Genomic DNA, 19,049 nt, shown 5'->3' with positions numbered 1-19,049 from the left:
TTCATCGCGCTGTCATGACCGATTCCGCCATTTTTTCATAAAACAACTGAAAAATACTTTAATAATATGTTTTTAATTGATGAAATGTCTGATGACGTGCCTCGTTACATAAATAGAATATAAACAGTTTGTTGTTGTTTGTTTGTTAACTATAAACTACTGAGTCCTAGAATAATCAAGATTAATTCTTAATATTAATCTACTTTATTATGGCTCAGTGACATGTCCATAACCTATAAAGCATTTTAGTCTGGCCTTAAGTACACGCCAAAATCTTCGCGCCGGGAGAAAGTAAGTCATTATACGTATCAAGTCATATATAAAGGCGATCATTTCGGTATTCGCCCTCTTTTCTCGACAAAGCAGTAAGCAAAAAACCCACCCACCGCACCCAGAAGTATCATGTTATCTGTTTTCATATCTTAGTATTTGATGTTTTATGAAATTGTTGAAGTCAAATGGTGCTGCTTAGCTTTTATATTTCAGTATGTTTCTGGCTGTAACTGCGCCCGTACTGCTGACTTTAGGGAGGCACGCTAAACGTTAAATGGACGAATATACACAATGAACAGCCAATGCCGGAGTTCCATAGCAGCATTCACCGGACTGATTGTACTAACGACTTGTGTAAAACTATCCTAGACAAGGATCAACAATGTTTACTATTTGTACATATGTGTTTATTAACAATATACGCCGGGATTCAAGAATGAACAAACAATTTGAACAAAGTGCAGCACCCTTTGGTCGGAGAGTACTAACGACTTTGTTAATTATAATTGTGTAAAATCGAGCGTGTTAAACCATCCTAGACAAGGATAAACAGTTTATTTCAATACATATGTGTTTAATTACAAACTTAAGTTGGAGACAGGCATATATATTAACAGCGTTTACAAAACAATAGTTTTCATACTTTATTTATTGTTATGACAGCGGAAAATTCTTTTTCTTAGGTGCGACCAGGAGTCACTTGCTACAATTTGCTAGTGTCTTTCATGCAGGGAGATAAAAAATTCACATTGCATACCTATGGTCGTGGAATATTCCATAGTGGTTGTCTGTGGGTAGACTGCGATCTGTAGGATTCAAAATTACTTATTTGGTTTAAATGGGCCTTCAAGAACTGGCCGGATAGCTATGAATAGGCGTTCTTTGATGAGCTCTAATTTTGTTAGGCCTATCTTATGTTAAGCACTGTATAACTATGTTGCACTGGTGGTTATATCAGGTACTGCGGAGTACCTTGCTTGCTGGTTATATTAGGTACGGCGGAGTACCTTGCTTGCTGGTTATATTGGGTACGGCGGAGTACCTTGGCTACTGGTTATATTAGGTACAGCGGAGTACCTTGGCTGCTGGTTATATTAGGTACGGCGGAGTACCATGTTTGCTGGTTATATTGGGTACGGCGGTGTACCTTCTTAGCATACTATATATATCGCCAGGCGGCGGCTATCATTACAAAATAATAGTGCAATAGGGGTAGGGATCTATTTTGGGCGTACGGCATATCGCTCCTGGTCGCACCTTTTATCTCCTATAGTGGTAGTCTGTAGGTAGATCAATTTAATCTTCATTAGTGGTTGTCTGATGAAGATTCATCGCGCTGTCATGACCGATTCCGCCATTTTTCATAAACCAACTGAAAATACTTAATAATATGTTTTTATCGATGAAATGTCTGATGACGTGCCTCGTTACATAAATAGAATATAAACAGTTTGTTGTTGTTTGTTTGTTAACTATAAACTACTGAGTCCTAGAATAATGAAATTTTAACTAAGAGATTGAAAAATTCATTTATATCACATTTCACTAAAGTCACCATGAATATTGAAATGATTGATTTGTATTGTCTAACCTGTAGTAAGAACAGTAGCTGCTGCAGCGAGCTCAGAGTAAACATTATAATTGGGCAGTAACTGAGTGACGGCCATTTCATCTACCCCACATCGTATCTCTGCCTCCTCACACAGCAGGTGGAAACACGACATTGCTGTCAACACCGCATCTATATCTATACTCCATAGATACATGAAAAACACAACCTGAAATCAAGTCATATATAGGTATTAGTATAAATTGTTACTAAAATTATGTCAATAGTTTTTCAATATTTACACATTGCAAATAATATTTTCAAACATATCTTAAGCAAGTTAACCACAAAAGGTTATACACATCCCCAAAAATATCTCATTTTTGTTCAGACAACTTGCCAAAGGATACATGCAAAACTATGAAAACTTAAATTGTCTCTGATACAACACTTAAATTCTTAACTTTTCTTTTTTAATAAAACAATACCTGGAAGGATTTGAACAAGCAAGTGATTTTGAGTCAGCATTAGGTAACCTTAACCACTCTGACATGATGGAACAATTGTTATTTATAATATTAACTATCTATGAAGAAATTATAAAATGTACTATAAATACAATTTCAGGCACAAAAAAGATAGTATAATTAAATACATTTAAAATATCTCACCTCTAACTTGATATGAGCTTGTTTACAGACTGGTATGTTACTGCCTACGTTGGCATTGGAGCTGTGTTTCTGCAAGAAGCTGTTACGGCATACAAGGATCTCCTGTAACCACTTCAGTATCTCCGTATAGTTTATAATTTGATGCTGTATCAACTTCTGCGAGATTGAGAACAATACCTGCGAGCTGTAATATAGTCATGTACAATTTAAAGTTAAAACTGGAATGATTTATTAAACTGACATACTTTACAAATAATAGCCCTTAAGTTAGAGGGACAATATTTAAACCCTACTAAAACCTCAGAGTTGCTTCCCTTTCATTATGCAATTTTGTAACTATTTAGAGTAACAAGTGTATTAAGTTCATTGCATGTTATACAAATGTATCCAAGAAGTTCTGCAATACTCGAATGCAACATGACAAACTATAGTTATAATGTAGATGAAACACAGAAAGACATTGGTGCAGCATTACATGATAAAAGGAAAGTTAACTCACTTGACATCCCAGAATGTGTTAATTGGGGCTTCAGGATTCCACAGTTCAATGTTGACTGGTTGATGTAAACATAATAATGCCTGGAAAGGTAAAAACATTTTTATATCACCTATACATATAAAGAATGTAAAGCCATTATTTACAACAATAAAAGTAAAGTTCATTTACGAATTACAATTAATTAACTACAGATATCATCGCATGTATTTACATAATGTAAGTTCTGTGATTTTATATACAAGCTTTAATGGTACTTCATTTACAAACCAAAATTCTTTTAATGATTAACCACAAAAGCTGCAACATAAATCCATATCTAGTTAGTTCATAGAGTAAAAGATACCTCCATAGCCTCCTGGGCCACATCTTCTGGCATCCATTGTTGATGTACCAATGATACAAGGCCGTTGATCAACTCTAGTGTACTGCTCTGTATCTCATGTCCTGGTTTACCCTGGTTCTAAAATGTATTATAAACTGGTTAGAACTGGATCTATTAACATCATATAATGATAACTGTTATATACATGTACCTGTTTACCCTGGTTCTAGTAACATTATATACCAGTTTTCACTGGCTAGAATAACATTATAAACCAATTTACCCTGGTTCTATTAATATTATACGCCAGTGTACTGTAGTTCTATAAACATTATATACTTGTACAAACAAGATTATCATGGCAAACCCAAGCCAACAATTTAGAACCAAACAAGCCAGCTCATCTATGCAGTCTAACTAGATTTTCATACCGTCTGCTTTTCTAGCAATTATATCCCTCACATTATCAACTGACAGTTCCAAAGTTACCTTCAACAAGTTCACTCCACAAATATCAGACAGGAAAGAGTTAAGATTCTTGCAACTGACAAGAATGCAAATTAACATAGAGTTTAGAGGGCATTGACTTACATGTAACATAAGGTTAGGGTCAGCATGAATGAGTCGTACAATCCACAGTAGAAGATATCTGTATGTCGTCATTGTCTCATTGGTTGGCTTGGTCAGTATACTAATTCTCGTTAAACTCTGTAATACACATAAATCTTACATTTTATACAGTACACAATATATACATAATAGCTTATTAACATATGTGTACCATAATTCAACATACCATAATCTATAATAAGATCGTTTTTGTTCAAGTAGAATTTCATCTGGATTACAAAATATATAAGTACATAAGCATAGTAGAGACTTAAAACGATGCTTTTTCATCATCATAACAGATTTTGTTAAAGAGGAAACATTTGTACACTTACAAAAATTCTGGAAAAAAAAATGCTTGTATCTTCTTATATATGACATATATGAACAATTTTGGACTGTGATATAAACTGATAAGCATCAATTTATTAAATCAACTATGTTACTGCTGTTCATTTCTATGCTACCAAACATAATCTATTTTCTCCATGTTGGTTCAGCTATCCAGATTAGGTAAGTAGGTACAATGTAAAGCTAGCATGGTACAGAACAAACTTAGTTTATCATACATTTACAATTACAACATTTAGGTCTCACCATAGGTTAACATTTGTAACTTTGTGTGTACAAATTAACACTTTAGCCTTCATACAAATAAACATTAAAGACTATTTACACATACGTATGGCAGTCCTCCGACCCCTGTAGGTTTCTGTGTTGTATGTGTGCCCATTCCTTGGGTAACTTTATTTAATGTATCTGTAAACATGTTCCGTAACTCTGCCGCTTTCCCGTATATTATACTGATGTTGGGCCACCATGACAAACGTCGCTGTAACAACAAGTACAGAGGAATTCATAAACTTGTAACGTTAATATAACCTTAAAAACATTACAACGAAATAAATAATACAGATAACTTAACTGGCAGGTTATACATTGTACCTTTAATAATAGGCAAAATGGGTCTGTGACTTTACAATATACAGTCAAACGTGTATTAAGCGACCGCGCAAGGGAAAGACCCAAAACGGTCGCTTAATGAAACAGTCTCTTAAGACAGTCAGCATGATATAGAAGTCAAAATTTATAAATGACATCTTTCTTATGCGGTAGGAATGTTTTTCAACTTTTAATCTAAGTGGATGCAAATGTAATAAATAACTTTCTGATATTTATTGACAAAACGGGGTGCAAAATAGTTTTGATCCATTACATACATGTTTGACATTTTTTCCAGAATTTGTTAACTTCTCCGTTGTTTTTCCTTGTCTCCAACACGAAAACCCTATTAGTGAAGATGTTTTCTGTTGTGCATTTTTTCATTTGAAATAAACAAACCACATCTAATTGTTACGATAAATTTAATTGCTGATAAAGTTCAAGGTCAATTCAATGCAGTCTAAATGTCAACAAGCGAAGCGTATACACCATCTCAGTAGGGGCGGAGCGTTGCATTATTTATCCGATATTATTGGATAATACACGTCACACGTATACTTAACTTCATTTGCATACGCTAAAACGGTTTGGGAAATAGTTTTTCACACGTTTATTTGTTGTGTTTTGATTGTTGACACTTGTGATATTACAAAGCGGCGTTCTCTAAAAACACAATTACTTGACAGGTAAAAGTGGTCGTTTAATGAAAAGCTTTATCTCAATTAGGTGACTAATTAGCGGTCGCTGGTCGCATTGAGCAAAAGTCGCTTAATACATTAAAGATATAGAGAGAAAATGATCAGGGGGAATTTAAAGTGGTCGTTTAAGACAAAAGTCGCTTAATACACGTGGTCGCATGGGCAAGTTAGACTGTACATATATTTCCACTAATGGTTGGCATGTTTTCCATCATATTCATTAAAAGATTACAGTTTCATGCTACCACAACATTTACACCTATAATATACCCTTCCAATCAGACATTATACGGATTTTTAAAGATTTAAAATCAAGAAAGTGCAATCGAAAAACTATAAATATAATTAAAGCCATTTCACAATCTTTATATGAAGCAATATACCTGTGTTATAATTCTATGTAGAGCATTGACAAGAACAAAGTGGTAGATTGGTGGGGAGTGGGGATTGAGGCAGACTTTCAGAACATCATTGTTGTGTGGTGTGATGCGAAAACACGAAACAAAACAGTCTATATATAGATCCAAATCCTGGCCCACAATGCTCTGACCTCTCGTGAATGTCTTACTGTTTGGTGGCGGGTTGAATAACAGAGACTGGAAGATAAACATATCAAATACACATAAATGAAATAAAAACTATATACTGCTTTAATTGTTCAACAGTATTGGAAAACAAATACCATTAATCACTAGACAATAGAGTTCTGTTTCAAAAATTGTTAAACCATTATTATCCCATCACATAGAAACTTTCAGAAACAAATAACTGATTTCTTGAGACTTAAACTTATGAAATCATTTTTATCAGGAAACATGTTCTTCCATAAAAAAAATACTTAGACTTCTAACCGGAAAGAAAATTGTAACTAAAATTTCACAAACAGATAACAGATGAAATATTTCCCATAATCAAAAAAGCATGAAATTTTGACATATGAGTGAATGAACTCTCACTGGAGTTGAATATGCCAAAGATAATAATTTGGACAAGGTCACACTTACCTTCAGATCTCCTATCACAGACTGCACTAAACTGAAGAGAACATTGAGTCTATCATGAATGCTGATATATGTTGAGGCCTTACACAGACGGACACACGTAACTGCTGCACCCTCAGCTAGAGATTTATGACAACTATGATGATTGGCTATTGTTTTCTTCACCTCATCTATAAAATGTTTCTGAAAAAGAAACAATTCACATCCCTTATACAATATGAATATCATTTTAACATTACAAATAGCATGTACTAAAAAGTATGTTTAAATATAGAGTAGATTAAAATTGACTTAATGCAAAGCATTTTAATGTTTTTAGTTTTTATTCATCAAGCCAATGTAAAGTTGCAATATCACTTGAACTAAGCCAGATAGATTAAAAACCAAAATGACCAGCCTCTATATCAAGATCCAGACATCAATACAGGAAATCTTTGTACTGGTATTATGGAATATCACAAATATAAAGTGCAGTGTATGAAAAGACAGAGGTAATGACAAATAACTATTTGTCTAATTCTTAACTCTAGATTTATCATTTGTTTGTAGTATATTTAAATCTGACCATTTTTTTTTACCTTTTTAAGATGCTGGGGTGAACATGGGGCTCCACCATCTGCATTGTTGATCTCCTCCAAAATTTTCTACAAAAAATAAACATACAAAAAACACTTTATCTACAAGCATAATCAGTTCATATATTCAGGTAATAATAACTACAACTTTCTAAAACATCTTAAATTAATTTTTTCACTCAAAAACTGATCATCTGTACAATAGCAGTCATATATTTTCATAAGACTAGCTATATTCTCTGAAAAAAAACAACAAATCAAAATTTTCTGTATAAATAAACTTACCGGACAGAGAATAAGCAACATCATCTGGAATGGCCACACAGAGGCCTTCCTTTTTGTCGAGTTCTCCATGAAGGATAGATACTGCTCAAACAGTTTGTCACAACAATCTGTAACATACATGTACATAGTCAATATATGACATACTTGTCAATATACATTTTTCATTTGAATAATTATCATCAAAAGTACAAATCCATTAGTAAACCATTAGTAAAATTAAACTTTCACATAATTTTTAATCTGCAAAAGGAAATTTGTCCCAAGATGCCATTTTACCTTATAAACTACAGTAGTGTCTAACATGAATGCAAAAGCTGCTGTAATACTGTAATTAACATTAGAACTGACATATTTCTCACCAATTATAAAAAAAAAAAAATACATAAAATAGGTAACTAAAATCTTCAAAATCCTTTATAAAAACTTTAGAAACAGTTATATGTGTATAAAGTAAACTACAGAAATAATGTTCAAACCTTGTAGTTCCTCATTTGGTTGTTTTTGTAGATCTGTAAACTCCTCAGGATAATTGTCCATCCAATTCCATATTGCCTGAAATACAACAGCAATACTGTAACAATCTTGCCACTAAGACTATCAAATCTGTAAACCAAAATCTTTTTGTACCAAGCTACCCTAGGAACAACCTACTTATATATTTCTTTGTAGTTTTAAGATCTTGAATACTTTAAGTTTTATAAAGTCTTAAATGAAAATATCCTTTACCTTTTCCAGGTTATGTGCTAAAGCAGATATAACCTGTTTGGATTTCAACAGACGAAACTTGGACACCACATCTGTAAAAGAATTCAGACTGAATTATACTGTATGTGTAAAATTTTAGAACAGTAGAACATGTATTTTGTTCATTTTGTTTGGCCAAAAAAAGACCCGAATTGCAGTTTTTCCTGTTACACAGTGGAGGTTTATTTCAGGCATGTTTAAGCTCTTTGGTAGGTATAATGAACCTTAATGGTCAAAGTCCAAGGCAGGATTTTCAAGCACATATGTAAGGTGAAAAATTCCAAGTCAAAAATCTTTACTACAAAGCTTTTGAAGCCACAATATTTACCTGAAAGGAAAATGATTTTGCTTTTGTCAACAGCATAGAGCCAGACCAATTTGTACATATGTGCAGTTTAACCAGGCTCTATACTGTTGGGAGCTAAAATTTTGATACTGAAATCTCTTACATTTTGAATGAACTGTTCCAAATTCAAAGCAGAGTAAATCCATTATGCAAATTCAGCAGGTTAAGGGTTAAGTAAAATCAGCATTAAAAGAGTTTTAAAACAATAATGAAATCTGCACCTAAAAAACTGATCTTTAAAGAATCAAATATACAGGAAAACAACCTTGTATATACAGTAAACTCTGAAAATATTTTAGAAACCAGAATCCATTCAGCAGAGTACTTACCACTGAGGAGTTTTGTAAGTCGTGTCACATCCACGTTGAGATGTTGTATAAGTTCAAGGTCAGATAAATCAGATTGATCTTCACTGCATGTAGACAATGTCATCAACCTAGACACAACAATGATATACTTTCATCTTTTATCTTCCTTTCGAAACAATAGCCCAAACATAATTCACTTGCTGAACACTCATTTTTTCCAAGCCTTATCATATTTGACTAATATTACATGTATGAGATTATTTTTTCTCCCGGATAAATATTTTTAATTTTAATCATAGTTAACACAAACACTTAACTGTTAGTGTGATTGGTAAATTTAATTATAAAATCATGAGTATTTTACATACAAGGCTATCAATAAATTTAATTCCAGAAAATATGTTTAAGGAAAGAAATGGGGAAATTTTAGACTGTATAAAAGGAGTACTATTTATATAGAATTGTAACTGTTTTTCAATAAATAAATTTGATACACTGACAGTTCACTTTGTTTTTAGGCAAATATATGGTTATTTCAACCCAAATTGTTCTACATTTATACCAATAACCATAAAGCCCATACAGATATCACTGCAGAGAGATACTTATACATCATAACATGTATAAAGGGTTTACATACAGCTGATTAATAAAATCAATGTTAATAAGATAAATTAACAAATAATTAAAATTAGTGATGTTCCGATTGTCGCAAGTCGCCGATGATCAGTTAATGTTATGTAAAACGACAATTATCGATTCACAAAAATTTGTTCCGCGATCGTCGAAAATGTTTAAAGTATCAAAGGGAATTAATTCTGACGGTAATATTCTTTTAGGAACACCTCGCCGATCGCAAAAAAATCACTCCGAGACAATTTGGAGTTGAACAGGATCAATAAGTGATGTAAACAATAGTAATAAAATGTGATGTGAATGTTCTTATTCGACATCCATTGAAAAATAAAATCTATATCGTAAAATTATGACTATATTAGGTTAAAACTGTGTTGAAAAGTGTTAAATGAAGTTCATGTTACTAAATATAATCAAGTCCCTTGGTAAGAAATGTTAATTCCCTATTTCTTTTTAACGCGACTTTATTCGAAAGTTATCGATTATGTCCCATCCGACTGAACCGATGATCGATTGGGACAAATTTCATCCGATTTCCATCACTAATTAAAATGACTATTACCTTGCAGATATCCGACTGAAAACAGCATTAAATGCGTTCAAGCTAAGCGCAAACAGAACCTTAGATGCTAAACTCTTTAACTGTAGAACATATGGTGTATCTGACTGCAGGTTCAAAAACTGTAACAAAAATATTACCACATTTTATTTCATTGTTACATTCTACAACAAAAACATACTTGATGTACAGATAAAATGCTTAATGACTGTTTTTACAAGAAAATTTTTAAAAAATTCAGTTCAATAACTAATTTACTGCCAAAAACATAGAATGTGTAGAATCTCTACATTTCAAAGCATCGGACAAGCGTTAAAAAAAAAACCCCTTTATTTCATATATAACATAAGCTAGCCAGGTAGAACTCATAGGTAGTTTTAGAACAAGGGGAATAATAAAGTTGTCTTACTTTACATATTTCAGGCAACAAAAGCTTCACATAGATGGCCTCATCCAGGCGCGATGTATCTTTTGGTTGCTGAAATAAAAATTTTAAAAAAAATCAAAATACACAGTATTATATTGCAATATGTATATATATTGCATATATTCCAGTGTATAGGTTAAGAATATCATAGCTTTTGACTTATATAGGTCAGAATACACATATGACATAATTATAGTAACAAATTTATCTTAAAAATGCCAAAATATGAATGTTTGTATGTTGACATGTTACGCCATTCATGCATGTTTTTACCAAGATTACCTTGCATTTTTCTATGCATTCTGACCAAACACTATACACTGACCGGTGTTCAAGTTTATAACCCTAATCTTGATATCCCATCAACTAACAATTTACAATATTGTTCTAAAATAAAAACAATACAAGTCCATCCTATAAATTCAGTAGAATAAGGCTTTACCTACCTGATACTAAACTTAAAATGATATTGGATAAGTTTTTTTTCACACAATAATGAATACAGGTCCTATCTTTCCTTACTTTTTTCTGACAACACTGTTAAACAGTAATAACTTACGGAGTTGAGGACTTTGACAAGGGTATCAAGGATAATCAGCTGGGATTCAAAATAGTTTCTCTCTGCCTCTGAACCAATTATTCTCTAAAATATAAAGAAAACATAGAACTTGTTGTTATACAGAATTTGGTATAATTTTCAGTTTCTACTTAATCATAAGTATATGAATGTACAAGTGTCTACATAACAAGTGGTTACAATATATCTTGTCCGGTCACTGCTGTCCAAGTTTATATACATGTATACATAGTATTATATATATATAACAAAATGTATCACTTATTGTTCAATGCAAAACTACAGCAACAAATTAGGAAAATACTTTTGTCAGTGGAGAAAACAAGACATTAAACTTTTTTGGAGTTTTTGCAATAAAAATGCATGAATCAAAAATAAGAACTTCTATTTGTACTGCTTTTCAAATCAGAACTCTTCCATGTTAATTATTTTTCTCTTTACCCAAAATTGACAAAATTCTGTTATACATTACATGAACTGTGTCATTTAAAGTGATGGAGATAATACTTGAAAATAGGTCTAAGGATCTGTGTTAGATTCTAAGTGATGAACATTTGTACAGGTAATTTCAAAATCCATCAAAACTTTATAAAGATATGGAATGTGAATTCAAATAAACTCTGTTTTAGATGCTTGATCTATGGTCTACTACTGTTGAAGATTTATGCAGAATAACTTCAAAATTAATTAAAGAATTAAGTTATGGACCAGACACACAAAAATAATACTCAATTTCGGCCTTTGACCCCTATTATTTATATAGGCCTACATTGTTGGTACATGAAGCTCAATTTTTGTATTCTGATATTGAAATCCCTAAAACTTTCAATGGACTATCCCACAATCCAAGCAGGGCAAATCCATTATCCATATTCAGCACGTTAAGGGTCAATCGTGCAATGTTAAAGAAAGAGATTCCATTGTAATACTGATTGTAAACTATTATAATATATAAGTTTACAAAGTGATGACCTACTGGTGCATACACAATCTTAACTATCACCAAATTAGTACACAGATGATCCCTCAAAACTAGTGAGTTACTGACTAAGATAACTGGTGAAATTATCTCCACTTTTATCAGTTTATACAACGAACAAAGTCCCTTTTCCTCTGAGGTCCTTCTCTGGGGTTTTTGATTAATTTTGAATGTCAATAAATCACACCTTTATACAAATTAAAATTCCATGTCATATAGTTGTTTTTTTTACATTTAAATCAATGTATATCAATCAATTTCATGTTAAAGATAGATCTACTATGAATTTTCTTCAACTCCTGTATGAAATATCTTTCACATATCTCCAGCCAGTGGCTTACAATATCACAACATGTTTTGTTAACTTGATTAACCTCTCCTCACAAAACTTTGTTATCATGGCTTTTCTAAAGGATATATCAATGACTATTTAAATACACAGAGAAAATGACACAATGTGAATGAAAATACTACCTTAACACATTAAAATGTGAACAATTTTACGATAAGAATTCCAAAGAAGTCAAGGAAATTTATCTTAAACATGAATGGCGGCAATTTGGCATTATGACCTTAAATGTGTAAACCTAATATTTGAACACAACTATACATGTGTAAAAGCTGCAAATATAACAGTTTGAAGTGAATCAGATATGACATGGAACATGTAAATTCTGCAAATTTATCTGAGTTTATCACCTGAAATTCGTTATAATCATAGATGACTGATCATTGATTCTAAAGTCAAATAAATCAGAGAAAGTTGACCGATATATACAAGTTCATTGGTTGATAACAGTTACATGTGATGGATAATAACGTCTCTAGGATTAACTCGAAATCATCGGATGGTGTTCTAGAAGAAGTAGAATTAAATGTTGCAAAATCATCTGATGATGTTCCAGAAGAAGTAGAATCAACATCTGATGGTGTTCAAGAAGTAAAATTAAATGTTGCAAAATCATCTGATAGTGTTCAAGAAGAAGTAGAATTAAATGCTGCAAAATCATTTCATGGTGCTCTAGAAGAAGTAGAATTAAATGCTGCAAAATCATCTTATGGTGTTCCAGAAGAAGTAGAATTAAATGCTGCAAAATCATCTTATGGTGTTCCAGAAGAAGTAGAATTAAATGTCGCAAGTGAGTTACACAACTTTTAACCATTTATATTCCTGCTTTCATTGTTTGTTGACAACTAAACCATTAGCATTATTTAATAATGATTAATTCAGCATGAGCAAGATCTTAGTAATAGAAAGTTTATCATAACTTTGCGATAAGTCAGCATTTCAATTTAATTCCAAGCCTAAATTGTAAATTGAATGGTGATAGGGTGTATGAAATGAGAACAAATTTTAATTTTGAAGAAAAATTATCCCTACCCATATCTAAATGATAAACTTTATACAAATCTAATATAAGTAAAATTCTTAATAAGTAATCTTAATGATTCTCAAGGGTACTCATTAAAATATGTATAACATGTCTGATCTAAAAATGTTTTATTCTATAACTGTATTTCAATAGCTCAGAAAATATCATTTGAAATTTACATCATTTTAAAACCGTACATAGGAACAAAATCATAGACACAGAGAAACACCTCTAAAATCCTCAACATTTTACACACCTAAAATCATCTGACACTTCCGACAAAAAGAATACCCTGTCAGTATTATAACACGAGCAGTTTGTGACAAGCACCTGTTTAGACACTTATTGTTAACTGTCTTGTCATACATAAGAGAACATCTGAAGCTAAAAAGCCTGACACAGTTCAGATTTAACCCCGGCTCTGACAAATTAATGTCATTTCAAGCAAAAACATGTAATGAACTTCCTCCAGTGAGTTAAGACAAGCTAAAAATAACCATATGTGTCAAGAATAATTAGTAAACACATAAATGATTTAGTTCGCACAGAAACATTCACTTTTCAAAAATAGCATTCCTTTCTAGCTTATTGTTCACAGTTAATGAGACATTTTTAAGTGATTTTTGGTCACAGAAATGTATTTTAAGGTGCATTAAGCCTCAGAAATAATTACATGTATTTTTCTTTCTGTACAAAGGGTAAACATAAGTTTTACAATGTGGTAATTATGGAATCAGTACATATTAGATGTTCATCATTTGAAGACAATAGTGTTGAATATGAAATAATTTCTTGTATTTTGACTGCTTCCTGTTAACTGTTCTAATTACCAAAATGCAAAGGAAGCAAAATATTGCTAAGCTAAATTACAATGTCAATAAGTACCGGTATGTCATGTAACTTTTTGGAAACTATAATGGGATCAGTGATTTTCCTACTTATATAACAGACTCCAAAAAAAGGCCTCTTCCCAATTGAAATTTTCTTTTAAATCATGCAGTTTTCCCAAAAATCTTAACTTACATTGTAATCCAGCTTTTTTACTTCCCAAATCAGCAATTTCAGCACTAATTTTTCCCAAAATCAAGAGGCTAAGGCCTCTTCCCAATTAAGTAAGAAAAATCACTGGGGATATATCAAAAATAAAAAGTTTTGAAAATTAAAAATATTATCATTCTGAAGGCTGAACAGGCCCTTTAATAAACTGAAAATGGTAATTTTAATGATATTGAATAAATACTGGAAACAGCAATCCAAATATTATGAAGTGTAAATGATCATGTTACCCCTCAACTCAACTATTTTTTCCTCTAAAGTAATTTACAAAGATCACCCCTCAACTTTTTAATTTCTTTTTGTACAAAAAGTCCCCTCAACACAGCTGTGGACTATCTGATGTGACAAAATAATTATTATCCACGATCACTAGCTGCATGGGTTCAAAACCCATCAGGGGCAAGTCATTGTTTCCTTCAGCAAGAAATTTTACACTAATTGCTCAGTAGTGGTAAGTTCCAGGAACGGATTCGAAAGTTTGCCTATAAGCTTATAGCTTCCTACACAATTGAACTAAAATAAATTCTGTATAAATTTAGCATTAATTTCAAAGTTTATCTTGTAACTCTTACCATGGACAACTTGCCAATACTTCAAATTTTAACGCTAAAACTGCCTTTTTCCAAAATTTGTGTACATAAAATTAAAGTGAGGCAATCTGAATCATTTAGATTTGTAAGTCATGTCCTCACCAAAATTTAAAAGGATTTGAATCCTTTAAAAATTTGCCTACATAAAAAATCAGCAAGAAATCCCTAACCCCATAAAGTAAGAATTTATCACAAGATACAAACAACTTTTTTTGATTTTTACAAATTACATGTATTCAATTATGATTTAATTACAAATCTACATAATCACCCTATATGGTATTCCCAATGGTTCTTCAAGAATGGGCAGAATAATGGTTTAGCGCAAGTTGAATCTTGAACAAAACAATATTACATGTATGTATTTATTACCTTTTTTCAAATGGGGGAGATTGTACAAAGTTTGATCAATCTCCAAGGGACAAACAAATTATTAATGTTGTATATAAAAATAACAGATAATCAAATCTGTCAGTATTTGCAAGTGTGCCGGCAAAATATAATTATCCAAGTGTGAAAAGGGTGTGTTGCTTTAAAATTAAATTTAGCTACTTTGGAATCCATGATCATAATTTACTCTTAGAATACTAGCTGTGATACTGGAAGACTTATTCTACCAGCATTAATCAATGTCAACATCCATATTTTTTAAATCATTTCATATTTCAATCTTTATATCATGGGAATAAGCAAGGTTAATTAGTCAGTAGTTTAACAATATAGTCTTCACATTATCATGATCTTCTATGTTAAAAGTAAGAGACTTCAGCCATACTGTCAAACATTGTTTTATTCAAATTTTAAAACATTTAGAATAATCCAAGGGAGAGGTTCACACAAATAAAGAACTATACTGGTCGGAGACCATCAACCGGACACTTTTGGAACATTTTTCCATACAGATTTCATAATTTTTAACCTAGAGACCAAAAAATTTGACACAGTTTAGCTAGGTTGTTCTCCCTAACTAACAAACTAGTTTGTTTATTCCTGATTGTATTGACACTTATATCTGAGGCTCGACAAGGAGGGGTATCAAAAAATACCTAAATTGTCTACACTACAGTTACCATGTGTCCGGACAGATATGTACATGATGTGATTTAATTCAGATAAAAGCTTGGGTGTTTGATTTTTGATTTGTAAACATGATATACAGTATGTCAGCAACAAATGCTGAAGGTTTGGATATTCTATTATTCACTCTGCAAATGATTATAGCTGGTATATGAGGTCAGGCATTGCTTCTTGACCCCCCGAATTTCAACATCCAACATTCTTGAAATAGACATTAAAATATTACCATTTACAGAGGTTGAAATAAATTTATTTACTTAATTTTAAAAGAAACATGCATTTATTGTTGATAAAAAAAGTGACTGACAACCACTGAACAAAGAAAATACTAAATTAAGCATTTTCAGGGCCGTCCGGGTTTGGTGGTTGTCCGGTTTTGGACAGGTGGTCCCCAACCAGTACAGTGCTTGGAAGTTGTCATATGACCAACTTAAACTTATCCCTTTTTAGTAAAAGACATAATTTTCATCAGACATTTAAATTATCTACGTAAAGTAGATCTTACAATTTTCATTTGGGTAAAAAATCATTTCATTTAGAGAAATGAACCAAATGGTATCAACCAAATTGTCAATATGAACAAAAAAGGTGGGAAAAAAGGAGGAAAATAACTTTTTTAAAAATAAAATAACTACTAGATGACTATAAATAAGTTTACTTACGGTATTATTGACAGATTGTAATGTTTTCGTAAGACCGTTTATAACTTCTCGGAACTTATATCTTGAAACATTGATCAAACATTCCTTGTTCTGTTCAACATTCTGTATAGCTTGGGTAGTGTGTAGGCCTGTTTTTATTGGCAACTGAAAACAACATATACACAAATGAAGGCAATATTACATTGTACACTTATCTACATTTTTATAAGGTCCAATACAAAATTATCATCTTTAAACTTTTTTATTATAAAAAAGCACCTCTTATTTTATAGAAAATCTTCTAAATTTTAATGTTTTTCATCTAACATTAGGAAACTTTACAAATTGTACGAAAAAGCATTGATACAAGAATTCCTAAAAATCATGTGATAAAGGTTAGAAAATGCATTGTCTAAGAAAAAGATTAAAATAATGCATTTAAAATTCTTGAAAATATTTTTTCAATTAACTTATTTATTGTAATTTATTTTTTCTTTCTATAAATGAAAATCAGCTTTTTTCCTGGAATTGGAATTCTTTCACCCATAGAAAGATGACAATGTGTCACTTGTACAGAGATTTTATGTTTGATTATTGAACAAAAACCTACAAATAAGAAATGTTTTTGTTTTTACTAAATTTTAACTAAGCTGAAAAAAAGTTGTTTTTAAAAGGGTTTTAAAGGGTTGATTGGGTTAGAAGATCTAGCAGGAAAAACATGTTTTATCCCCTTAAAATCAAAAAAAATTCTTTCTGTTTTTATAAAAGTTTTTTCCCACCGAGGCCGCAGCCGCTTCTCTTGTATTTAAAATTCCAAAACTTATTTTTTTTTAAAAGATTTTTTATCTGTAACATCAGTCAGTGATCACTAAAAAATCCAACACACTCATGATTTACAAAAACATTCATTGTAAAAAAAATATTAAAAAACATTTGATAATGAAACAATTTCCTGTAATTGAGCAGTGGGCTATTCACAAAAATTATTGCAGAAAAGGGCCTTCATTTGCAGAATTCAGAAACATTACCTAAGTTAGTAAGTATCAAAATAATAACACTTCTATTTTTCCAACAGAATGATGTTTATATTTAAGTCAGAACATGAGTCACTAATTTTTTTCATACAATAATAACATCAACTGGAGATATGCCAAGAGAATTTCCTGCCCAAAGAGGATGGGCTTGTCAGGTTATAAAATATCTGGTTTAGAGTTGATAATCAACATACATTAGCCTACATACAAAACTGTATAGATTTTATGAATGAAATATAGGTAACAAATGACAGCTGGCAGTCACCCAAATTGTGTGTGAATTGAGGTGTGACAAAGGTCATTCATTGATTAAACAGGTGCCCGTCGATGTGTGACATATTTCCAGTACCCGACCACAAAACCCAGCTGATACGCTCACCCACGCACGGTCATTAAATATGCACAAATATGATAATAAATAAACATCGTCTGTCAACGAATTTTTCACAAATTACTTATGACCTTACAGTTGTTGAAAATGATAAATGCATACAGGAAACGACTTGACAAAAGCCATACCTGATGCATCTAATAATAACTATTCCCACGGTAAGTGGCAAGCCAATATTTTCATTCATAAATTTGCGGCCAATCCCTGTTAAAAAACGAGGTCAACATGCCCGAGAACTAAGATGATACAAACTGAAATACATGTACAATATTTACCTGTGCATCAAATCTGTTTATCAAAGACTGAACCCACTCCCCGGGCTTCTGTGTGGCCATCATAGAGGTAAAAGTTTTCTCTCTAATTCAATCTTCCTCTCCATCAGCCGCCATTTTGCTTATTTTGATAATTTACACGCATGCGCAGCGCCGTTTAAATTACCGATTCCTTCCATAAATGGCATCTTACTTTTTTAAGAAAATGGAAATGCCTGGGAGTGGTAGAGGAATATTTTTAAGCATGAATGATGTAAATATCTAGCTACACCTATTATCAGAAATAACACTTTATCAGGGGTAAATAAGAACCGTGCATTTAACTGTCAAAACAGATTGGGTATTTTTAGGACTTTTAAAAAGCGTATATTTTTAGGACTTAAAAGGGTATTTAAAATGCATGGGCATATTAAAAGAAATTTTTCATACTCCAACTTTGTTGATATAAAATACCTGGTGTATTGATACCTAAAAGTGTTAATCTTAAGCAAAATGAGACAATTCTTTAGGGCTTAATTGGTATATACATTATATGTCCTAGCAGTATTTTAATTGGTATTTCACTTGCAAGCATTTTACCTGGCTTTTATTGGATCAATGCGCCCCGTATCCAGG

General features: G+C 31.9%; 1 protein-coding gene across 1 annotated transcript; it reads right to left on the bottom strand.

The window, feature by feature from the left end:
* Positions 1-1,864: 1,864 nt before the first annotated feature.
* Positions 1,865-18,592, bottom strand: LOC132737603 (neurofibromin-like; the record flags this gene model as incomplete). The annotated part of the gene is given in 18 exon segments (XM_060724934.1): positions 1,865-2,051; positions 2,494-2,677; positions 2,993-3,072; positions 3,336-3,452; positions 3,906-4,022; positions 4,606-4,755; positions 5,947-6,159; positions 6,568-6,747; positions 7,143-7,208; positions 7,425-7,531; positions 7,901-7,976; positions 8,151-8,221; positions 8,844-8,950; positions 10,021-10,139; positions 10,427-10,495; positions 11,004-11,087; positions 16,759-16,902; positions 18,438-18,592. Coding segments are annotated over 18 exon segments (2,134 nt in total), but the record flags the coding sequence as incomplete, so codon positions are not given.
* Positions 18,593-19,049: the final 457 nt, after the last annotated feature.

Source organism: Ruditapes philippinarum, unplaced genomic scaffold (assembly GCF_026571515.1).
Source record: "Ruditapes philippinarum isolate M1 unplaced genomic scaffold, ASM2657151v2 ctg3159_1_1_1_1, whole genome shotgun sequence".
In the NCBI taxonomy this organism is placed as follows: Eukaryota; Metazoa; Mollusca; class Bivalvia; order Venerida; family Veneridae; genus Ruditapes; species Ruditapes philippinarum.
This window is presented reverse-complemented; position numbering and strand designations above follow the sequence as displayed.